At 41.4% G+C, this 26,083-nt stretch overlaps 1 protein-coding gene across 8 annotated transcripts in view; it reads left to right on the plus strand.

The window, feature by feature from the left end:
* Nucleotides 1–26,083, plus strand: part of bcas3 (BCAS3 microtubule associated cell migration factor) — a 327,795-nt gene that overhangs the window by 27,252 nt on the left and 274,460 nt on the right. For all 8 annotated transcript variants that reach the window (XM_034205807.1, XM_034205814.1, XM_034205822.1 and 5 more), the window contains exons 8-13: nucleotides 3,191–3,298; nucleotides 3,388–3,464; nucleotides 5,354–5,430; nucleotides 6,193–6,276; nucleotides 9,180–9,350; nucleotides 13,002–13,095. In XM_034205807.1, coding sequence (XP_034061698.1) covers nucleotides 3,191–3,298; nucleotides 3,388–3,464; nucleotides 5,354–5,430; nucleotides 6,193–6,276; nucleotides 9,180–9,350; nucleotides 13,002–13,095 — 611 coding nt within the window. The remainder of the gene's footprint in view (nucleotides 1–3,190; nucleotides 3,299–3,387; nucleotides 3,465–5,353; nucleotides 5,431–6,192; nucleotides 6,277–9,179; nucleotides 9,351–13,001; nucleotides 13,096–26,083) is intronic.

Consider the following 26,083-nt stretch of genomic DNA (forward strand, 5'->3'; position numbering starts at 1 on the left):
CAACATGATGGACAGGAGTGATCCAGCAGCTTCTCTCAGGGGCATCATCAAGTAGCTGGAGGTGTTTCTACTGATATCTGGAACCTGAATATGACATACAAATAATTTGTTCAGGTCAGAAGGGGAGACAAATCTGCTTCCCCCTTTTCTGATACTCCGGGGACTCATATTTATGTTTAAAAGCCATGAAAAAGAGCATTTTGTTAATATGGAGCTTTAGTAAATTACTAAACTCTCATTAAAAAAAGACTGGAAGACATTGGATGATCAATTACAGACCACGTAGAAACATCATGGAAACGTTTGGAAGAATTTAGGGGTGGAAGGAAGAGGAAACAAACTTTGGAAAGGCTGGTTAATCTATCACATGGGTCCTCAACAGGGGTCCCGTGGCCCCTAGGGGGTCTTCAGAGTTAAAGGCTGCAAAAATACTGTTTGTGAATGTTAGGAAAATGTTAGCTTTTTGCAAGACACATTTATGATGGAGCTATTCTTAAAACATTTCTATTTTAGCTAAAGGTTCATTATTCAGAGCTTTTCCCATTGGAACACTTCCGTCTGACAAAGGCATTATGTCAAACATAACTATTCAATACGACTATTGCATTGGTGCTGTGGGTTGGGGGTGTTGCACTTTAGGCATCTGGTGGACAAATGAAGAAGCTGCTGTCATAATGAGTTGTAAGACATGAGAAAAAGTGTTTTATTGGTCCGTATAGATCTACTTTGGAGGCTTTCATTGTCTTGAACTTGGTTTTACACAAAAAGCGACACAATTGGTTGTGTAAAAAATGATTAAAGTGAGCTTAAGAGCGCCGTTTTAATAGAATTTACTTTCACACTTCTTCTACCTGGCCAATCCTGTTGCAAACATTTTTGTTAATATAACACTATCTCATGACTTTTTAAAGGTAACCTATTATGCAAAATCCACTTTTTCATGTCTTTTTTACACAAACATGTCCCCCCCCCTCTGTGTAAAGAGATTCTGAACGTTTCAGGGAAAAACAAATTGCTCTCTTTTTGTCCTGATCCATTTCTATAAAAACCTGTCTGAAAATGAGCTGATCAGATTTTGGCCACTTTATGATGTCATAACGATGTGTTGTCTTGTGTAATCATTAGCCAATCAGCAACCAAGGTAACCCCCCCCCCCCCCCCCCTTATCACCTGAATCTCCTCCTAGAGCACCATTGTGTTCTTTGTAACCAAATGTCTCTCAGAGGGGCGTGGGGAGGGGCTCCTTATTTTCATCTAAAGTAACAGACAGAGAATCAGCACTTTGGAAACAGGGCTGAAACAGAGGGGATTATGGGATGCTGCAATGATCTGTTGGGTATTTCGAGCCAAACACTTCAGAGACGTGTTTTGTGTATATCTGAGACCTATAATATATTGATGAAAAACAGTATAATAGGGGACCTTTAAAGTAGAATGCAAAAGCAGCTCTGTTATACTCAAACTGCCCTTTCACACCACTTTTTTCCTTTGGTTTTAACCATTGTTTGAAGGTGTTGACATTTTTGAATGGTAGAGGCAGATCTCTGTCTCACCATAAAGAGGAAAGGCTTTAAATCATATTTTAACAATACATTTTGATTGTTTTTTAATTTCATTTGGAGATCAACATTCTCTTATTTACACAATACAATTATTGTTGTCCCAGAGATTACACAGTATTGCCTTTGTATCTAACAATATAGTAGTATTCTATGCCAGGGGTGGCCAACCAATCAGAGGTAAAGAGCCAATCATTTTATTGTGTTACTGCAAAGAGCCACATCATACACACAGGCACACATGCTGGGTGTATGTCCCCGACCTCTCTCTCTCCTTCTCTCTTTTGCTCTCAGCCTTTCTGTGTGCCCCTCTCTATCTCTCACACATACACAATTACAATCTAAAAATGAACAATAATTGACACACACACACACACACACACACACACACACACACACACACACAAAAACACACCCTCTCACATACAGAAACACATACCTCCGCTCAGCCAGATTTCCTAAAAATGTCACAGTCCATGATATTGACAGAAATGGACTTAAACCTCTCCTACCAGTATTAAGACCAGAGGCCAGTTATTGTCAACCATTAATATTGTGTCTCACACAAACTCTCAGTTAAAAACATTTGAAAAAAGTAGTTATCTTACTATGCCTGTTGCTTCTTGAAATGTGCAGAGGATGTGGAAGGGGCTCAAATGCATGAAAGGGCACATCATTTAATAAAAAATATGCCTGGCCTTTATTCTGTCTGTATCTCACGCACACATTCATGACCGTCATTTACAAATAAATGAAGTGTGTTTTAGTTAATTCTCCTCACATGACATCTCAACTTGTACCTAACCCTCTGACTTACAGAAGCTCTGCTGACAGAGATGCACTTTCTCTCTTCTGTGTCAGCTGCCAGCTTTCCGGGAGCAGGCCTTCTCACATACACATATACATCTGCAAATTGTTACCATTTTGATTTGACAACATCATATTGAGTTATTACGGTTTTATCTGAGTTATATTTCTGCCGATCGGAAGCAGATCTCTCCCTTCACTGTCACATCGCGAGTGCAGTAAAGCCCGCCTCCAGTACTGCAGGATCTGCATTCTGATTGGCTAAAGCACTTCTTTGTTGAAAACTCTGTGTAACGATTGGGCTGGAACTTGTGTGTTGTTAACCCTTTGTGGACTGGGATACATATGCGCAAAAAACACAATTACAATTCGATATGAACTGAGGAGCCGCATGAGACTCGGCAAAGAGCCGCGGGTTGGCCACTCCTGTTCTATGCAAACAACAATTCAAATTTCAATTTCCAGATAATCGAAAATAGGTGATTTTTTTCCCCTTTAACTACAAGGCTCTGATCTGAGCATATACAACCCTATATAAAAACAGACAGACATTTATATAAAAATACAAGTCAAGCTTGCAGTGATGGGAGTTCTATTTTAATCTGATGTGTCGCCAGATATGGTAGAAATGTATTCTTGATAGAAAGATAGTCACATATGTAATTTTTGTTTGGAAGTGTATGGTTCGATGAAAAGAAAATTAGGGTCATTGTGTGCCGGTTATCTTTCATCACTAGTGTATTTATCCTGCCTTGTATCCATTTATTAACGGGACGAAGTCAATTATTCCGAGACCGACTTAAGCATTTTTTTTTGTTTTTCAGGACAAGCCCTCCCTACTGTTGCGTTGACCTGTATTCTCTACGGACGGGGGAAATGGTCAAATCAATTCAGTTCAAGACGCCCATCTATGATCTCAACTGCAACAAACAGTACGTCTGATTGTTAAATCAATACCCTGACATTTGAAATCAGCTTGTTTTTTTCTTTGTACTAATTGAATATTTTCTTCTATTTTAAGTATTCTTGTTGTGAGCCTACAAGAGAAGATTGCTGCCTTTGACAGCTGCACCTTCACGAAGAAGTTCTTTGTAACAAGTAAGACATTCTTTTTAACTTCAAGTGTTTTTATATCCAACTATATAGAAGTGTTCTTTGCTAACCAAAGTTTAGAAGCATCATTTTAAAAAAGTAATTTCGTTTTTGAGGAACGTTTTTGTGTCTGCGGATGTTCACCCACACCCCAATGGTGAATTATATACCCATGAACCATCACAATGTCATCACATGTAAAATATTTTTGTAGTGCCAATAGAAATGTATGTTTGTCGAATGTTGGTCCACATTGCACCCCAGTGTCCTGTACTGTATAAAGTAGCGAAAAGCAAACGACGCCAATCAATACCAGCATTACTCAACATGATCTGTGATTTGCCTTGAACTTGCTTATAATGTAACCAGCCCACTGCAGTGTGGTTCTTTTAAGCTTTGCCTGGTGACTCAACTGCTTTTATCAAAACAAGATGTGAGGTCCTCCATTGAAACTCGAAACAGCTTACAACACAGCTCTTGCATCTTCCTGGCTGTCCCTGCCATGTCCGCTCGAGGAGGCTGCGAAGGAAAGGCCAGACTGTATTACAAGGCCATTGCCGTCCACTTAAGTCATTGACTGTAGTAAACTGACCTTACTGGCTGCCTTTAATGTGTCTCCTCTTTGTCTGCCTGCCTTCCTTATCAGTGTCTGAGCCACAGGAAACCAAACATGCTCAATAGTTATTAATCGCTTCTGAATGCAGGGGCCTCCTCTCCATAACGTTGTTTGGTCTGTTTGACCCGTAAAAGCAGTACACAAAAGGTACTTTGATCAGCCATTCCTGTCTGTTTTTTCTCCAGGGATTTGATGGTGGACAAGTCCTGTTGTTCCGAGCACACAAGGCTTATCCTGTGGTGTGTGTGAGCTGTCCCTTTCTTTTTCTTTTGAGTCCACCCATCATGTCTGTTTCTTCTTCCCGCTTACCCCCCTGCTCTCCTTCCAGGATGTGAAACACGTTATCTCACCGCCTGTGCTCCCCTCGGCCTTGGAGACGCACAAAAGGCTTCTTTGGCTTTAGCAGCAGTCCTTGTGGCTAACCTCAACACACTTTTCCCCAACCGAACCCTTTCCCAACACAGCGCGCTAAATTGCTGACTCTACCTCATCTGCTCCCAGAGCACAGTAATTACCAGCAAACCATTTTCCCCACACCTCCACGCACTTACATTAGATATTCATGTCTGTGTGTTTTCGTCACAGTGGGAGCAATCAACATTTTTGGCCCTGTTTGTATCTGCTTGCATTGAAATAAGATATTTTATTTTAACCGATAATGTTTTCAGTTATTAAGAAGCAGATGTTTGCCTTCTTTTGGTTGATTCTATAATGCAGCAGAAGTGATAGATATCTTGATAGTTTGAGCTCAGCAATCCACACTATTGCGTTTTTTCAAAATGTATTGAGTGGTAAAAAAAACAAGAAAGAAATATAAAGTTGTTATAACGTCCACTACATTGAAATGTTAGGATTATTTGTTGCTATTTATATTTATGTTGGCACACACACACACACACACACACACACACACACACACACACACACACACACACACACACACACACACACACACATACACACACACGGGTTATCTGTGTGTGTGTGTGTGTGTCCACAGGGATTATTGTGTTAGTCTTTTAGCAGAGGAGCCATCCTCAATTTATTGGGTACCACAGTCTCCATTAGGTCATGCTGTTCAAACACACTCGACCACTGACACGTCACCCCTCCACTTTCATACACACACACACACTCACACACGCATACGCACACACACACAACATTAATGTGTTCTTCCAAACGTCATGCGTTTATTTACTAAAATGTAATTCTGTATGATGTATTATGCATTGGTTCCCCTTGTAGTACGACAATGCCAATCTTTGTGTCTTTTCAGGCTGCTACCCCTGTCCAGGCCCCAGCATAAATCCAATAGCTTTGGGAAGCCGCTGGCTAGCCTATGCTGAGAATAAGGTAATCTAAACACACACACACACACACACACACACACACACACACACACACACACACACACATACACACACACACACACACACACACACACATACACACACATACCACACACACACACACACACACACATACACACACATACACACACACACACACACACACACACACGCACACACACACACACACACACACACGCACACACACACACACACACACATGCACTGTGGAAGTGCCTTATCAGAAATGCGACATATTTACAATCCAAAAAATGCATTTTATCTGCCTCTAATCTGTGTGGATAAACAACTCATTCCAAAAAGAGTCCATGAGAGATGATAACATTTTGAAAATCAACAGATGCAAAGGAGTCCTGATCTCTTCCGCGTAATGGGATTGTTAAGTACTTACAAAAACTAGAATGCCTTAGTGCACAGTCTGTAATACAGAGAATGCATAATAGTGTTTTGGTGCTGGCCCACTCAAGTAATTGACAGCAGGGGCCACCGTTTGTGTGACTGCCTAAGGATTTCCAGAAATGACAAATCCAGTTTTTGGAGCAGTCAGAGTAATACTGGTATGGAGCCACTTCAGTGATATTAAATTAAATCAGTTCAGATTGGGTTTTTTGGTTGGGTAATGTTTCTTTTAAAGCAAACCCAATTTCCTGAGTTAATTTCCCCACATTTTTTATTTTCTTACATTTTTGGTAGATTTATTCTATTTATCTTGTATTAGTCTGTAAATTGTTCGATTCTTTTGCAGTTGATCCGGTGTCACCAGTCCCGTGGAGGAGCGTGCGGTGACAATGCACAGTCCTATACAGCTACAGTTATCAATGCTGCTAAAGTGAGTAACAATACCTACAACAAGTCTTAAAAAATAAATAAAATATTTTTTATTATTTTGTAATGGAATCTTATTAAATTCATGTATTCTAATTAAATTACATATTTTAAAATGTATTCTAATATTTTAACTTCGGGGCAGTTTCATGTTTATATCTTGGATTTTCTTTTTTTTTAATTAGCATTTTAGTATTTGGTAACAGTTTATACATAACACAATGAGATACAGTAAAAACTAAAATACGTGAAATAACTAATTAACAATCCATGAATCAGAAAAAGAGAATAAAAGACAGAAACAGAAAAAAAAGAAAACTGATTAAAAATATATTTAATGTTATACCTTACAAATAACGGATTTAATTAACGGTCATTAATAACGTTTTGTCTTTTATATATCACTAATTGTTCCCATCTTTCTTAAAAGATATGAACTTGATTTATTTTTCTCTCATTTTTGCCATTCCCTACATTTGATCTACTAGATTCTCATTTTACTACGTTTTTTGATCATTTTTGAAAGAGCATTATTGTTGAAAACCTGAGAACAAGGATTTCACTGCCAACGCATGCTTCAATATAATTGTTCTGCATATGGAAATAAAAAAAACTGAAGCAACCGCAACATGTTCCTAACCCTTGTCATCGCCATTTGCATTCAAAATGTTGGCATTTTCCCTGGATATCGTATGCAATTTCAGGACAAACATGGAGTTGGAAGCAAAACAGTCTGACACACACTTGTTATACTACAATTCGACACTGAAAGAAACCTACAATGTTTTTTTTACTGCTAATCCATCTTCATTGAAATGTATCCTTAAGAAAGTCAGAACAACTGTCTTCTAACTGGTTTGCTTTAATCTTAAAAGTTTGAAAATAAGTGTATATGTTCAGACTTTGGCTATAATCTGTCTACAGGTCCTTTGGTCTGTCTTAAAAGCCTTTGCGCAGATAAAACAGCACATAATACAGTATTTCTAGCTCCGCCCACGCCATCTGTAAATGTGCTGAGATTGGATCCACCTGGCCCGTCTGGCTGACTAGTGCCGAGCTTATGAGACACTTCATCAACCTGCCTATCTGTGTTTCCCAGTGGAATCTGTTTCCCTCCAATGGTCTTGTTTCACTCATCTCAACACGGGAGTGACTCTTATGCCGCATTCCCATTGCATGGTTTCGGCTCGAATCAACTCACTTTTAGTACCGAGCCCTGTTCTCAGTTTCATTTTCCACAATGGATATAGGCGTGATTCTCAGCTAATGGCCCTAGTGACGCCTGGGTATAACTTTGGTTATAGCATTTTCAACGCTACATTGGCTGAATATTGGCAACCAATCTGGGAACAGTCTGAACTTTGTTAATTGTATGGCTAAGCGTACGACTTAGTTTTACAGATTGACATTTTCAAAAGTGTGTGGTTAGTGAATAGTCGGCTATGGCTATTGACAGTAGCTTGGCTATTGAAACATGGTGGGTTTGAGCAAGATATGTTATGCTGATGTTGATTCTCTCTAGCCAATCAGTGGTCTTCAGTTAGTCAACTTCATCTTCTAATATCAGCTTGGAACTGCTACCAAAAGAGCATGTCATGCAGTGAAAATGTGGCGCAATGTATTAAAGTCTATGTAAGTTGCTTGGATAAAGACGTCAGCTGAATACCGTGATATAATAATGTAATAAAGAAGACCACTGTGTTGCTAACAGGTTAGTCTAATTGTTAGCGGTAGACAATGGTTGGGGGGTATTTATATTCAGACAGTAAGTCTGCTTGCCCACCCTCTCCTCATTTAGGACCATATATCTCAATAAGGATGACAAGGTATCTCCTTCTGGCTTGTGGCGCGACATGCTGGCTCTTAGTGCTGACGTCCAGAGACAGGAAAACACGGGGGGTGGGTAGCATTAAAGAGTAATGGCTTTTGTTTATAAGAAAGATACAATTGAGAGTGCGGCCAGTTGGACTGCTTGTTCTAAATTTGCTCTCTTTAATTTGTGTATCACATCAATGCTGTTGCCTGGCTCTCCTGGGTGTATCAGAGAGAAAGACCTTTCACATAAATTGGATTGTAATTTGTTTAGATGGCGACTTCAGGCCGTAGCTGTGTGTTTGTGTGTGTGTGATTGTTCATGTGTTTTTGTCAGCCATCAAATAAGAAATGCCTCCAGACCCTTCCCCCCCCTCCACTGGAAGATCAATAGCCCCTGTTTGGACTACCACTAAGAACTCCTCAACTGCAGTGATTAGAAAACACATTAGTGTTGATCAATTAGGAGCCAAACGTCTCACTTAATAATTGATGGCTCCTCTTGCATTTTACACGCACGCACGCACACACACAGAAATTGCCAGGCCAAGTGGCAAAGACAGACAGTGGGTGATCCTCAGACCCAACAAAAGCAAGGCGCCAAGCTGTATTGACAGGGCCGCCTGGTCTGAATGCCTGATTAGGCTCTCCGGGGCCCCTTTGGCGCTTACACACACACATACACACGGTCACACACATTGGACTCCATTAGACAAGACAGTGTAGTAGGTGAGATAGACTCCACTTAAGCAGCACTATCCATTTCCCTCAATCGAGCCACAGAGGTGTGTTTGAGCCAGACACCCTGGCTGGGCCTTAAACGGACACAGAGGAGCCTTACTAACACACACACACACACACACACACACACACACACACACACACACACACACACACACACACACACACACACACACACACACACACACACACACGGGATTGCACATTCACTTGGCAGCTCATTTTTTATTGCACCCAAAGCTTTCAAACTAAGTGACCTCCAAAATGCAATTTATAACATGTGTTCCGAATATTTAATATTTGACATTAGGTGTTAGATTTTTAAGCCTCTGTACTTTCTTTTTTTTCTTTCAGACTTTAAAGACAGGCCTGACAATGGTGGGTAAAGTTGTCACGCAGTTGGCAGGCACCATTCCAGCAGGTACTCCGGATGAGGAGGGCACACCTCACAGTGTGATCCGCCGCGGCCCCCACAACCCAGGGGTGGTCACCATCGTCGACACACATAGTGTTGGCGAAGGACAGGTCAGTCAAGTGTATAATTTAATAATACTGGTACTGTTCACCGTGATTTTGTTGGTTGAATTGTCATTGACACTTTATAATTTCGTACTGTCAAAAATACAACATTTTTATCACGATATTGACACGGCCAATGAACTATATCAAAAGTCTCTTCCACATCAGGTAAAACTGCCAGATTTGGTATTTCATTTTGTCTCTGTGATATCAACAGTGATGTCCAGAGGCCTAATGTAATCAGGTTTTCCGTCCGTCTGTCCCATTCTCTTGAATACGATATTTTAGGAACGCCTTCAGGGAATTTGTCAATATTCCGCACAGACGTCAACTTAGAATCATGGACCAGGTGTTTAGATTTTGGTGTTCAAAGGTCCAGGACTGTGACCTGACATCTGTCCCAGTCTTATGAACCATAATTTAGAAACACCCTAAGGGAACATAATCAAATAAAATCTGTGTTAAGAAGACAAATTAGCCAGTATTGATGATTCATATACATATACATATAGATAAAGATACACCTAAACACACATAACATAAACAAAAGCTATGATTGAAATATATTGATTTCTAAACCAACCCTGAGTAACAAATTACTGTTGTTTAAACAATTAAAATTATCTTGGGTTCTGTGCATTATTCAATGTTATTTTGACCACATATAAAAAAAAAAAAATGCCAAAAAAATCTTTAAATTACAATATTGTTATTCAAAATGTGTGAAGAATTGTAACAGAGGTTTAGAGTATAAAACACAAATGTTTATATTATATTAAACTGACATATTTTTTTGTTGGTTTCCGTTTTTTTCTGGAACTAACACACACATAACCAAAACTAAATTGGCACCAATTTTGTATTGGCTATTTGCCTCTTGGATGTTGTAATGTGTGACCCTGGTAAACATGACTTTGGCCACTGCGGGTTTATTTGAAACAGGAAATCCAAGGTTTTTTTTTTTTTGTGGCTTGGACCCTTAGGTTTAGGTGAATGGGTCCATGCACCTAAACCCGCACAACTTGATGAAAGGCGTGACTTATATTTGCTGCATGTAAACACTCTGTGGGTCTGTATATATACTTTTCACCTCAAAATTTCAAGTAGTGAATAGAGGAGGGTTACATTACCTAAAACGATGTTATATACATGTACAGGGTCCAGTCTTTGTTCTTTGAAATCAAAATGTTCAACTCTTTGGATTAACATTATATATTAATGCCATTTGACATTTGACCAATTTGGCAAAAAGCTACCAAGATTTTAAGAATATAATAGTTATAATATAAACTTAATACTATTTTTTTTTTTTATTAAAAAAGTATTTTCTCGGCATAATGTTTGATAAAAGTATCAAATATTTAATGACACATTTTTCTTAGATTGGTTGATGCTGGTTATTTCTCAATTTTTTTTGCAAAGTGGTAAACTGTAATCTACAAAAAAGGCGGATTAGCTCCATTTGGATGTATGGCCCTTAAACATCCTTCTGCACAGACCCAACGAGGTACATATACCAGGATACAGAAAGTTTACACACTAAAATATAGAACCAGTCCAGTTACCTTTAACAGGATCTCGTTTTAACATCTAAAGACATGCTAAAAGCTTGTATCCACTTTACCATGATTAATCACACTGCAGTAGCTGTCATGTTTTAATGAGGTGTGTAAGCATACACAGTACAGTTTGTCAGTGATGTGGTCACCACACACACATTTACTGCTTATTCCTTCTCTCTTACACATTGACTGTGGCCCCACTGTAGTCATGGAGTATGTTGTCTTATAAGCTGAACCTAAGCCTTCAGAAGCAGGCCTGCACTTTGTCAGCAGCCGACACACCGTAACCGTACACTGGCCATAAACACTGACTGGGCCTGGCTAGCACGGAGGGAAAAGCTTCAAGCGGAAGATAAATGTACAGTAGAGGGAGAGGAATCAGAGGGTGGGCTGGCAATGGAGAGTAAATGAAGATTGAGGTTGGGGTGTGATAGTTAGAGAAATGGTAAAAGGCAGGAATATAATAGAGATTGGTTTCTGTCAGTGTGGCAGTCCAGGCTATTCTCATGTCTTTCAGGCTTTAAAATGCCACTTTTGTAACAGCAGAATCATAACCCGTTTTCAATTAAGGTGGTTCCTAGCCGGTTCCTAGCCGATTCTGATTCTCTTTGGTGCTACCACTTGAGTAGCCCTGGTTATCAGCCCCACAAATTAGATCAACTCCGGCCTAAACTATCTTCTTGGCCAACACCAAGAACCAAGAGCAGCGTATGTCGGAAGCTCACGTCCAAGGCTTGGGCAAGGTTAGCCTAACAGATCAAATGTCATGGCGAGTACTGCAAAGAGTAGAAAGTTGTTACAGTAGCCAATTGCGAGAAAAAAAATGTGCGTTTCCACTTGAGTAGCCCTGGTTCACCGTCCCCTGAAATTGGTTCAACTCGGGCCCCAACTATCTTTTCTGCCAACACCAAGAACCAAGAGTATGTCAGAGGCTCACGTACGAGGCTAGGGCAAGATTAGACTGAAAAATAATAGTTCATGGAGAGTACCTGAAAGAGTAGAAAGTGTTACAGTAGCAGCAGCACAGAGAACGCAAAGAGGTCAAAACGCAACCACACACACATATATAGAAACATCATGAGACATTAACCAGGCATATGCACGACATAATCATTATTTTCCACCATACTTTTAATCACCACCTGTTTTCTGTCATTGGCCTTTTTGAACAGCAATATACCACCCTGCTTATATATAATATTCTGTATATATATATATAAGCCATTTTTCTGTTTTTTTAATATACCAGCTGTCGGCTGTAATAAATTCATACACAGGTTGTTTTGTTGGTTTGCAGTTGGTTTAACCAAATTAGCACCAGCACAGGACAAGAACAAAACTCAGTTCAGTGAGAAATTGCTGAAACAGTCACAAACACTCTCCGATTCGTAATGTTTCTCTGGTGGACCCTCTATTGTATTGGTATTGTCTACCTGAAATGTTATAAAAGTGTCCTGTTCTTTCTTCCTTCCTTTTTTATCTTGCTTGCTTGTCTGAGACCAAGCCCTAAAGAGGCTCATTCTTGTTTGGTCCATTTTCCTATTTAAAATGCTCAGCCGTCCTCCATAACATCGTTTATGCAACACTGGATCCAGGTTTAACCTTGTGTATATGCTTTCTCTGAAACAGGCACAAAATACACACATGAGAAAATCGAATTTGTCCAAACTCTTGTCTCTGTTTTACCCGGTTCACACTGGTTTTAGTACAGCCTCTTAATGAAGCATTAATAATCAAAAAATAGCTCAGCTTTTGATGATTCCTAATTCCTTTCATGCAGCACAAAGAAACATATTTGGAAAAAGTGCGTATTTGTCTTGCCTTTGTTTCTTACAAAGGTAATATTTAATTATTTTCTATCCACAAGAGGGCAATGACTCATTCAGAAAGGAGTTTAACTTTCAGCTATTTCACCAAAGGGTGATGTCAAAGAACACTGCTGAGTGTGGTGGTGATATCAGAATAAACTCAAATGTGAAGATACATCCTTGGGTAAGGGAAAGTCCCATTTTGGGTTGAATGTTCTTATTGTTTGAAAAAGAGTTTCAGTGTGTTTTTGCGTGTGTGTGTGTGTGTGTGTGTGTATTTACTTCAGGTCTTGGTGAGTGAGGAGTCGGACGGAGAGGGAGTGGTGGCTCACTTCCCAGCTCATGACAAACCCATATCCTGCATGCAATTCAACCCCAGCGGTAAGACACTCACACACACGCACACATTTATTTCTGAGGAAGGACTCTTTACAAGTTCAGACAAGGCAGGAGAGGAATTACGCTTCCATTTAAGTGTAAAATGATGTTTGTTTGATTCACATGAGTCTTTATCTAGTCTCCTAAGTGGTCCTGAACTAGCCAACTCCCACACATGTATTTATCTGGGTGTATTCATACTCTATTATTCACAATGAACATGCATTTAGCCTGAGTTTCCCCAACTTATCCCTTTGCACAAATCTTAAAGGGGCCCTTTGATCATTTTCAGGTTCCTATTTGTAGTTATGTCACTATGTTACGGAAGTAAACAAAGGAGTCTAATGGAGGCGTTTCAGGAACGGGGGGAGAGTGTGGAAGAGGGACTTTTAGATTTGTTGCCTTTGTAAACCATTTACATGCACACAAAAACATATACAACACACCACAGGAAAGGGTAAACCCCCAAAAGCCTAATAGGGACTCTTTAAGGTTAGGTTTCTTAATTCAACACAACACAAAAGTAAGATGACTTTTCTTTTTTTACTTTATGCCGTTGGAATCTACAAGTTCATGAATCAGTGTCTGAAGGCAGCTTTAATGTTTACATTTTAGACTCACCTCTCATCGTAGTATTTTACTCTAACATTTCCCTTAACCCTTTGGAGTCGACCGTCACGCCGGCGTGATCAGATCACATGACCTGTTCAAGCCGGTGCCGCATAAAAACAACAGTCCTGACAACATTGCCGTGTGTTTCTGTCGAAAGTACTGTCTTGAAACTATATCCCAGTCTTTGTTTCATGCAAAAAGACCCAGTAAACACGGAGATACGATGATATAAAGTTAATACATTTCAAAAGTATGAAAAATGGAAGCACATATTTGAATATCTTCGCCGTATTTGTTCATTTTACGAAACGGAAAATACTGGAAACTGTAGATCCTGCTTAACAGGATGTATATGTGTATTTCTGTCGAAAGTACTGGCTTGAAACTATATGCCAGTCTTTGTTTCATGCAAAAAGACCCAATCAACACGGAGAGACGATGATATAAAGTTAATACAAATATATTTAAAAAGTATGAATAATGGAAGCACATATTTTAATATCTTCGCCGTATTTGATAATTTTACGAAACGGAAAATACTGGAAACTGTAGATTCTGCTCAACAGGATGTATTTACCAGGGAGGGGGTGAGGTAATCAGGTAAACGGAGTAATACGAAACGAGACGAAAAGAGACGAAGAGGGACGGCGGGAACCGAAGAGAGACGGCGGGAAATGAGAGAGACGAAGATATACGAAGACAGGCGGCGGGAGACGAAGAGAGACGGCGGGAGACTGCGATTGAAGCAAAGTGACAGACAAACATTGAGAATTTAGATATAGTTAGATAGATTTAGAGTTTTGAAGATTCAACTATGATGAAGAGAACTCTGAACGTGAGTCAAGCTTTAAGCTTGTTTTTTGACATGGAGGAGGAGGAACCTGTGATGTTGCCCTCTGTGTCGTAGTTGACAGAAACCGCTTTGAAGCGTGGCACAGATAAAGACAGAAAAAACAGATTTTTGTACATAATGTGTATATATATATTTGTATTATATTTATAATAACACTTTTGCCTTATCAGAATGAAATCACATGTACATTATTTAAGCTTCTAATTGTTTTGTTGTGCCTACTGTGTCACTGTTGACAGAACTTGAGAAATGAGGAAAAAAAGCCTATGGATACACCTGTTATTTGTTCATAAAATGTGTATATAGGTTCATGCTACCTCAATCAAACTTTCACATTATCATAGTGACATCCCATGTATATATTTCCAGCTTTCAAATGGTTTCGTTGTGTATGTTTGTGTTACCTATATGAAAAATAATATCATTTTCAAAATCTGTTTTTACATTTTTTTGTGATTTTGGGTCCAAAATGTTCATAAAGTATCTCAAAATGACAGACATAACTATCAGGTTATATAGGTGAGGTTGTCCTTGAAAAAAAGATACCAAACATTGACATGCCAAACATTTCTTAATGGGGTTTAGTAAGACAAATCAAAAGTATGCGAAAACGGCCAAATTAGCCCTGGACTCCAAAGGGTTAATAAAAGCTATCTTGTAAAACTATAAATGAGCTTGTGAATGTTCCTGTTACTCCTTTGGTGTGTATGTGTGTATGCTTGTGTGCGTGTGTGTTTGTGTGTTCATGTATTTTATGCTCTGTGCTGTGTGTGTATGTGCTGTTAATAATGGAGCTGATGAGAGATGGCTCTCACTCCTTGACCTCCAAGCCCCAAAAATCCTTCGAGACTTATGGCTAAACTCTGCAGCTCTTTATGAAAAGGAACAGGATGATATTGCAGACAAATTAAGACAGGACATGGTAGTCCTTTCAGCAGGAAGTAAACATGATATCTACAAAAAAGCCTTGCTTAATAAAAAAGAAAAAACCTAGTGCTAAACATTTAAAAAACTGATTGTGATATGAACAGCTGTGGAATGTGCCACTCAGCATTTATGCTTTATACCTCCCCCTTTCATAGCTGTTACTAAAATAAAGGCACTTAAAAAAAAGAAGAAACGTGCAAAAAAAATTAAAACCAAAAAGTCGTAGGAAACATTTAAAAAGAAAACCGTGCAAGTAGAAACCATCAAAACAGCATACAATGATTACACATTTTAACTTGGAGTAAATCATTCTTGATTCCAATCTTTTATCAGTGAGTTAGTGTATTACACATGTTCTCTATATGGTATTACAAGCTCTACTGAACATGACTCATGACTTTTCTGGTTGCAAGGCCAGCATCAATAGCAACTGTAATTTTGTCCACAATATGAATATATAACCACAAAACTATAGGTTTAGTCCATTTAAAAAGTGCTGTTCAGTTGTCAGTGAAAGTATTTAGGGAGTGTGCCGTCGAAGATGATGTCATGGCTGTTTCATGCAGCATCGTTACACTGATCAGCTGAGAATCCGGCAAAAAAAAGCACCTATTACCAAAAGTGTTGAGTTAAGCAGAGGCGTAACATGCATTAGGAACTTGCTTAATGTGTGTGTTTGGAATCAGCAATATTTGAATCTGTAGGAGCCATTTCCTTAGATTATATTATTTTATCTTTTTAGAGTACATAATCTGAGATTCTGTGGTGTATATTATTTATTATTTAATTTGAGTGCGTTACTCTGCAGGTCGAGATGCTGCAGCATAAAAGGAGAGGTGCTGCATCCTACTGGTGTGGCTGACTGAAGCAAACAGTTTTTAGACCTTGCTGGTTGGGAGCGTCACAGCACAAATAGTTTGTTTAAAAACGTTTATTTATTTTTGCCTTTTTTGGAATAAACTATCTTAATTTTCAATCGCATCTGGACATTTATATTTGTTTCTCTCAAACTACAAGTGTCTACTCGTCGGTCAGCCCCACGAGTGAATCACAAACAAAGGACAAAAAACAAATGGATATCGTGGTCACTACAGTCTAAAAACTTGCTTTTGGATAAAAAAAAACGGAGGAAAAGTTTGTGAAGGAACAGCGGCATCCAGACAAAGGAACAATGGAGACTGCGCGAACCAGGAAACGCCACAGGGGTGAATAAAGTTCAGAAGTCTCAAAAGTGTACAAATTGTGGAAAGAACTGGATGGATTGGAACTATTCCGTTAAGGAAGACGTATATCTTAATTAAGTTGCACTTTTGGAGTGATTTTGTTGGACATTGAAACGGAATTATTTAATTTGGATATCCGCTGTGTAATATAATTAATGAACGGCGCAAGCAGACACACTACGGCATTGAACTATTTGAAAATAACTTTCTAAAGTGTGCCGATTCATAAATGCTGATATAAAAGTGAAAAATAATCAGTAAAATGAATGACAAGGAACTGATTGGAGCAGCTGTGGCAAATCTGAGTCAAACTGAAACCCAAGTGGAGGGGGATGATGTTTCAAGCCTGCGTTTATCCAGACAAGCCAGATTGGGACATCTTACGTGCAGAAGCAACATTATCAAGGAGCTAACGGAGGACCGCATGAATGCAGATGAAGTGCAGGAGAATATGGTCAAATATAATGCTTTGACGGAAAGTTTTAAAGACTCACACTTGTCATATCACATACTTTTAAACGAAGAAGAAGAAAAACGTGAGAGTGAAGCTTGGTTTCAATCAAAATTGACTAGCATTGAAGAGTTTATTATTTTTGTGACAAGATGGCTGTCTGAGTATGCAACAGGAAAGGAGGATTCTCTTTGGGAAAGTGTGTCTGGAGTCTCCAAAAGATCTCAAAGAAGTGAACAAAGAAGTGAACGTTCATCAAGTTCATCTGCTCGCATCTGTGCAGAAGCAGAGAAAGCTGCGCTAATGGCAAAACTAACTTCATTAAGGACCAGGCATGCTTTGGAGGAGGAGGAGCACGAGCTACATAGAAGAAGGGAGCAACTAAGGAAAATAAAGGAAACTTTGGAGCTGCAATCCCAGTTAGAAGCTACTGATGCTAAAATCTCTGTATTCAACATTCTGGAAACTCAAGACAAACAGCCAACAGTGGATGGAATGAACGAATATTATGAACAAAGAAAACAAAAGGATGTAATCTCTGCAAAGGAAGAGGATTACACAAAGGATGAAAGAGTGGATATACAAGGTGTGCGACCAAAGGAAGGACTCCAGTATGGATACTCACTGCACGATCCTGCTCGAGGAAAGTCAAAGGCATCACAAAACCCCACTTTGAAACCAACACAATCAGAGACACAACTCTGTACAGCATATTACAAAAACAGAATGACATTACTGCCTCTCTAGTTCTGCAACAACACCATTCATTGTTACCCCAAAAGGACATAAAGGTCTTTGAAGGAGATCCAGTTGAATACCGATCCTTTCTAAGGGCCTTTGAGCATGCCATTGAAGCTAAGGGTGCGTTCACACCTGCCTTGTATAGTCCGGTTGAATCGAACCCTGGTGCATTTAGCCGCTTGGTGCGGTTCATTTGGGTCGGTGTGAACGCAGTCCGAGACCTCTGAAGTGAACTAAACAACCGGACTCTGGTCCGCTAAAATAGGTGGCCTCGGAACGCTTGCTTGCGAACTCTGGAGCGGTTCATTGCTGGTGTGAACGCAGTCCGCACCAAAACATAGGAAGCGTAGTATTTACGAGTCACAAGAACGCGGATATCTTCAAAATCTTTAGCGAAAGAGTTACATTACATTACATTACATTGCATTTAGCTGACGCTTTTATCCAAAGCGACTTACAATAAGTACATTCGACCAGGAAGACACAACCTTGAAGAAAACAGAATCATATAAGTACATCAGGTTTCATAGAGCCAAACATTTCAAGTGCTACTCAACTGGCTTTAGATAAGCCAGTCCTTTATTAGTATATAAGTGCTTTGTTAATAAATCTATCGCTCGAAGTGGAGTCGAAAGAGATGAGTTTTCAGTTTGCGCCGGAAGATGTGCAAGCTATCAGCTGTCCTGATGTCAATGGGGAGCTCATTCCACCATTTTGGAGCCAGGATAGCAAACCCACGTGTTTTTGCTGATGGGAACTTGGGTCCCCCTCGCAGCGAGGGTGCAGCGAGTCGTTTGGCTGATGCAGAGCGTAGTGCACGCGCTGGGGTGTACGGTTTAACCATGTCCTGGATGTACGAAGGGCCAGATCCATTGGCAGCATGGTAAGCAAGTACCAGTGTCTTGAAGTGGATTCTAGCAGTTACCGGAAGCCAGTGAAGGGAGCGGAGTGGTGTGGGAAAATTTAGGAAGGTTGAAGACCAGACAAGCCGCTGCATTCTGGGTGAGCTGCAGAGGTCGGATGGCACATGCAGGTAGACCAGCCAGGAGGGAGTTGCAGTAGTCTAGGCGTGAGATGACGAGAGCCTGGACCAGAACCTGCGTCGCTTTCTGTGTCAGCTGGGGACGTATCTTCTTGATGTTGTAAAGCGTGTATCTGCAGCAACGGGTTGTAGCAGCGATGTTTGCAGTGAAGGACAGGTTGTTATCTAGGGTCACACCCAGATTCCTTGCAGTCTGAGTCGGGGAAACAACTGAGGTGCCGATGTTGACTGTTAGGTCAAGAGTGGGACAATCTTTTCCCGGAAGGAAGAGCAGCTCAGTCTTGTCAAGGTTGAGCTTGAGGTGATGAGCAGACATCCACTGAGAGATGTCAGCTAGACAAGCAGAGATGCGTGCGACGACCTGGGTCTCTGAGCGGGGAAAGGACAGAATCAATTGGGTGTCGTCAGCGTAGCAGTGGTATGAAAAACCATGCGGGCTAATGACTGATCCGAGCGAGTTTGTGTACAGGGAGAAGAGGAGGGGACCAAGAACAGAGCCCTGAGGGACCCCTGTAGTTAATTGACAAGGGTCGGACTCAGACCCTCTCCAAGTCGCCCTGTAGGTACGGTCTTTGAGGTATGAGGTGAGGAGGGAAAGTGCAGAGCCTGAAACTCCAAGTTTTTGGAGAGTGCGAAGGAGGATCTGATGATACACCGTGTCGAATGCAGCAGACAGGTCCAACAGGATGATGACAGAGGAGAGGGATGCAGTTTTGGCAGTCTGCAGTTCCTCAGTGACAGCAATGAGAGCAGTTTCTGTGGAGTGACCTGCCTTGAAACCAGACTGGTGCGGATCCAGAAGGTTGTTCTGATGGAGATAACAGGAGAGTTGTTTAAAGACAGCGCGTTCAAGTGATTTAGACAGGAACGGGAGTAGAGAGACAGGCCTGTAGTTTATAACATCTGACGGGTTGAGAGTGGGTTTCTTTAGGAGAGGGTTTACTCTTGCCTCCTTGAGACTGTTTGGAAAGTGACCAGAAGTTAGAGAAGTGTTGATGAAATGGGTGAGAAACGGTAGAATATCAGGAGCGATAGTCTGAAGGAGGTTTGAAGGGATGGGGTCCAGATGACAGGTGGTAGGGCGGGCAGAGGTAATGAGGGTAAGAACCTCACTTGGAGAGAGAGGGGAAAAGGAGGTTAGTGTGTGGGTAGAAGGATGGTCTGGTGGCCCAGCGGTGAGTAAAGGTGAGTCAGAAAAAGAAGAGCGAATATCATCAACCTTTTTTTCAAAGTGGGTAACAAAGTTGCCTGACAGAAGTGAGGAGGGGGGAGGGGCTTTTGGAGGGTCCAAGAGGGTGGAGAAGATGCAAAATAGTTTTTTGGGATTGGAATAGGAAGATTGGATCTTATCTTGAAAGAAAGTGCTTTTTGCCTGAGAGATCGAAGCCGAGAAAGAGGAGAGGAGAGCCTGATAGGTTAGGAGGTCGTCACAGTGTTTGGATTTCCACCGTTTCCGCTCTGCTGCCCTAAGGACGGTTCTATTAGCATGCAGTGCATCATTTAGCCAGGGAGCAGGAGGGGACTGACGAGCCTGCCGAGATGTGAGAGGACAGAGAGAGTCCAGAGTGGATGAGAGAGTAGAGAGTAGGGTTTCTGCAGCAGAGTTTGGAGGTAGTAGTTGGAACGAGTCCGAGGAAGGGAGGGCTGAGAGCACCGATGAGGCAAAGGTAGAGGGGGAAAGGGAACGAAGGTTACGGCGGACAGGTGCAGGATGAGAAGAGATTAGTTTGTTATGTTTGGAAAGGGGTAGAGAGAATGAAATGAAGAAGTGATCGGAAGTGTGGAGCGGGTTTACATAGAGGTTAGAGGTAGCGCAGTTCCTTGAGAATATGAGATCAAGGACATTGCCAGCTTTATGAGTTGGTGGGGATGGAGACAGTGAGAAAGCAAAGACGGTTAACAGAGATGTTACTTCGTCTATCTTCCCTGTCTGGAGGTTGAAGTCTCCGAGAAGTACAGCGGGAGGACCAGTTTCAGGGATGTGTGAGAGGAGATTATCTAATTCCTCCAAGAAGTCCCCCAAGGCGCCTGGTGGACGGTAGAGAACAACAATGGTTAATTGTATAGGATGGGTTACTGTGACGGCATGGAATTCAAAGGTGGAAGGAGTGAAGTTAGGTAGCTTGAAGAGGGAAAAGCTCCATTTGGGAGAGTCTATCAAGACATCCGCGGTTGTTTAGTTAAAGAGTGAAGCAGAATGAAGTGTTGAACAGTGTCGTGTAATGAACAATTCTCCGTCAGCTACACAAAAGTAAGAACACCTGTCGTCGGTGAAACGCCCCTCCTTACTGCAGAACGTCTCTCATTATATGTGTTATAATGTTTTTTAACGGACGTTGTCTGATTATATAATCATATGCGCGGGCCGCTAGTGTCTGTTGATCTCCAGATTAACAGCAGCATGAGAATAACCTGCCAAAAGTGCCGATGCTCCATGGCGGAGGCTCCGGTAGAAATTGCCGGGATTTGCGTTTTTACCCCCTTAACATCTGACCAATGGTTGAACAGCATTTCCGTGCACATGACTTGTGTTTAAAGTGTATAGTCCGTTTTGCCCGTGTGAACGCAAACCGAACCTTCTGAAAAATGAAACAATGTAACAAACTGTGGTCTGGTGCGCACCAGAGAAGCGGACTATTAGGTGTGAATGCACCCTAAGACTCTCTGTGGTAAAGATCGGTTGTACTATTTGGAACAGTACACCAGGGGGCAGTGTCGTGAACTGGTCAGAACCTGCCTATACATGGATCCAGAAAGGGGATACCAAAAGGCTAAAGAACTTCTTCAAGAACATTATGGCAATAAGTTTAAAATTGCTAACGCATACATTGAAAAAGCCCTATCATGGTCTCAAATTAAACCTGAGGACCCCAAGGCTTTTCAGGCTTTTGCATTGTACTTAAGAGGATGCTGTAATGCAATGGAGGAAATCACCTACATGGAGGAATTTGATCTTTCTTCAAATCTTAAATCCTTGCTTACAAAGTTACCATACAAACTCAGAGAGAGGTAGCGATCAGAAGTCTACAGGCTAATGGAAAGGCGGCACAGCAAGGTCAAATTCAGCGACCTTGTCAAGTTCATTGAGCATCATGTAAAGATATTAACAGACCCTGTCTTTGGCTGTATACAGGACCAAACTGTCAACACAGCAAAGCTGGGCTTCAAAGCAAGTATTAGCAAGAGGCCAAAATCCACTAGCAGCAGCTTTGCCACCAGTATTACAAACATTGACTGCCAGTCCACATCTCCCCAGCCTCACAGCAGCACCTCCAAAGCTTCCTGTTTGTACTGTTCAGGTGAACATACAATGGATGCATGTTTCTCACTCAAAAAGAAAATGCACAAAGAAAAGATAAGCTTCATAAAGGAAAGAGGAATCTGTTTTGGTTGTCTTGTACCAGGTCACATGAGCAAAAACTGCAATAACCGCTTAACATGTAAAGTGTGCAACCAATCTCACCCTACTGTGCTCCATATAGGAAAAGAAAAGGAAAGACAATTGGAAAGAGGTGAAAGGTCTGAAACCTCAAGGACCGGAGAGAAGGCTATTCTAAAAGCATGTGGGCATATTGGGGCCGGTGAAGTGGAAGAGGAGTGTGTGTTATCTATTGTGCCTGTTAAAGTCAAATCTAACAAAGGAAATCAAATGATTCAAACGTATGCATTCCTTGACCCTGGAAGTACAGCTACATTCTGCACAAGCAAGCTCATGAACCAGCTCAACATGTCAGGAAAGAAAACAAACATCCTTCTTCGCACCATGGGCCAAGAAAAGACTGTGAGCAGTCATATCATCACAGGACTGGAAGTGAGTGAGCTACATGGCAACAGGTTCACCCCTCTCCCAGAAATCTACACCCAGAAAATCATGCCTGTCACCAAACACAACATTCCCAATCAAAAGGATCTATCAAAGTGGCCATACCTCAGTCAAATTAAACTCCCTACCATTGATGCAGAAATCGGCATGTTGATTGGTACCAATGCACCCAAAGTTATGGAACCGCTAGAAATTATTAATAGCCAAGGAGAAGGCCCATACGCATGCAGGACTTTACTGGGATGGGTGGTCAATGGTCCGTTGAGAGGAGGAATTGCAAAGGACAGCAATACCGTCTCCGTGAACAGAATTTCTTTGGTCAATTTACAGGAGTTACTGATCACACAATACAACACAGACTTCAGTGAAAAGGCCTATCAGAACACAAAATAAATGTCAGCAGAGGACAAGCAACTCATGCAAATAGCAAAAGACTCACCAAACATTGTGGATGGACACTACAGTCTAAGATGACCTTTCAGGAGGAATGATGTTTCAATGCCAGATAATCGCCACGTTGCTGAGCAACGCCTCTCCAGCCTGCAAAGAAAGCTTCGTAGGAATGCATCATTTCATGAGGAATATACCAGATTTCTCAGTGATGTCATTGACAAAGGTTATGCTGAAGAAGTGCCACAGGAGCAGCTGAAGCAAAAGGAGGGTAAAGTCTGGTATATACCTCATCATGGGGTCTACCACCCCAAGAAAAAAAAACCTCAGAGTGGTCTTTGACTGTGGAGCATCATTCAAAGGCACACCCTTAAACTCAGAACTGCTGCAGGGTCCTGATCTCACTAACAGCCTTTTAGGAGTACTAACCAGATTCCGCCAGGAGCCAATAGGAATGGTGGGGGACATCCAAGCGATGTTTCACCAAGTCAAGGTGCCCGAAAAAGATGCAGACTTTTTAAGATTCTTGTGGTGGCCTGGTGGGGACACAAGCCTTCTCCCTTCTGAGTACCGCATGACTGTGCATCTCTTTGGCGCTGTTTCATCACCCAGCTGCGCTAGCTACGCATTAAAAAGAACAGCAATGGATAATAGGGAGTACTTCAGACCTGAAGTGATTGACACAATACTGAAAAACATCTATGTGGATGACTGCCTAAAGTTTGTTGCTACAGAGGAAGAAGCTATCCTGCTGGCCAAAGAGCTCACAGCTGCATGTCAGAGGGGAGGTTTCCACTTCTCTAAATGGATAAGCAGCAGTCGCAGGGTGCTGTCCTCAATTCCGAAGCTGACAGAGCTAAATAAGTGAAGGAGCTGAACCTGGACAGAGATCGACTCCCAACTGAGAGAGCACTTGGAGTGCAATGGTGTGTGGAAGATGACAATTTTACATTCAATGTCAGCATTAAGCCACAACCACACACAAGCAGAGGAATATTATCTATGGTGAGCTCCATCTATGATCACCATTCACTCTTCCTGCCAAGTTGCTATTACAAGAGCTATGTAGCACTAGCTACGGTTGGGATGAGAAAATACCTGAGAAGTTTTCTAAGCAGTGGGTTACATGGAAGCTAGATCTTCAGAAGATTACTGACTTCATGGTAAAAAGGTGCATCAAGCCCATTGACTTTGGCCAACAGATCCAAGCACAACTACACAATTTCTCGGATACAAGTGAGCAGGGGTACGGCACAGTGAGCTACTTGAGACTGGTAAACCACAATAACAACATTCATGTGGCATTCATGATGGGAAAGGCAAGAGTAGCTCCTCTCAAGAAGAACACAATCCTCAGGATGGAGCTTGCTGCTGCAGTGCTGGCTACAAGAGTGGACACATTACTCAGAACAGAGTTGCAACTACAGTTGGAAAGCTCTATGTTTTGGACTGATAGCCAATCTGTGCTCAAATACATTGCAAACCAACACATAAGGTTTCACACATTTGTTGCAAACAGAATCTCCATCATCAGGGAGTCCACAGAGATAACCCAATGGCACTATGTGAACACAAAGATCAATCCTGCTGATGTCGCCTCTAGAGGACAAAAGGCCGACACATTTATGGAGAACAGATCATGGATCCATGGCCCAGAAATGCTCTGGAAGTCAGAAAAGGACTGGCCGCTGTTTCCCCTGGAATCCATCTCTCTCTCCTGCGATGATTTAGAAGTCAAAATAAATGCTATTATCAACACAGTTATAGTCACAGGAAATCCTACAGGCAAGCTACTCATGCATTTCTCCAGCTGGAGAAAACTGAAAGTTGCAGTAGCATGGATCCTGAAGTTCAAAGAAGGCTTGAAACGGCTCGTTCAAAGGAGAAAATAACTTATTTCCACTTTAAATGACTCCAACACCGATGCTCAAAACAAAAGCAATGTTGAGCAGAAAATAGAAAACACGAAGGCCACACTGGGTGGACAGACCATTACTCTGGAAGATCTTGAGAAGGCAGAAAACTCCATCATATGCCAAACCCAAAGACAGTATTGTCCAGAGGAAATTACAGCACTGCGAACAACAAAACGTGGTGTCAAAAGGACAAGCAGCCTCGACAAGCTTGATCCAGTATTAAAGGGTGGAGTGCTAAGAGTGGGAGGACGCCTGAGGAGGGTAGCTATGCCAGAAGAAACTAAGTTCCCTGTCATACTGCTAAAAAACTGCCATGTGTCAACTCTCATATTAAGGCACACGCATGAAATAACTGGACATGGAGGAAGAAACCACATCCTCTCTGAAGTTAGGAAGAGGTATTGGATCATCAAAGCCAACTCTGCTGTAAGAAAAAATATTGGGAGATTGTGTTTTGTGCAGACGACAAAGAGCCAAAGTTGGAGAGCAGAAGATGGCTGACTTGCCACAGGAAAGGCTTGAGCCAGACATGCCTCCATTTACCAATGTTGGTGTGGACTACTTTGGCCCTATTCAAGTCAAAAGAGGAGAGTGCTGTTCACATGCATGACAAGCAGAGCTGTGCATATTGAGGTCGCCAGCTCACTTGATACAGACTCATGTATCGACGCTTTGAGAAGATTCATATGCAGAAGAGGTCAAGGAAAACCTATAAGATCTGACAATGGGACCAATTTTGTTGGAGCTCAGAGAGAGTTGAATAAGCCCTCTCCATTCTGAACCAGCACAGAATTCAGGAAACTCTGCTGCAAAAGGGCATAAAGTGGAGTTTCAACCCCCCAGGAGCATCCCACCATGGAGGAGTTTGGGAGCGTCTGATAAAGTCTGTGAGGCAAGTTCTCTATTCTGTTTTGAAGCAGCAGACTTTGGAGGAAGAAGGGCTACAAACCCTTTTATGTGAGGTAGAGGCAATTTTGAACAGTCGACCAATCACGACAGTCTCAAACAGAGGT

This window comes from Gymnodraco acuticeps, unplaced genomic scaffold (assembly GCF_902827175.1).
Source record: "Gymnodraco acuticeps unplaced genomic scaffold, fGymAcu1.1, whole genome shotgun sequence".
Lineage (NCBI taxonomy): Eukaryota > Metazoa > Chordata > Actinopteri > Perciformes > Bathydraconidae > Gymnodraco > Gymnodraco acuticeps.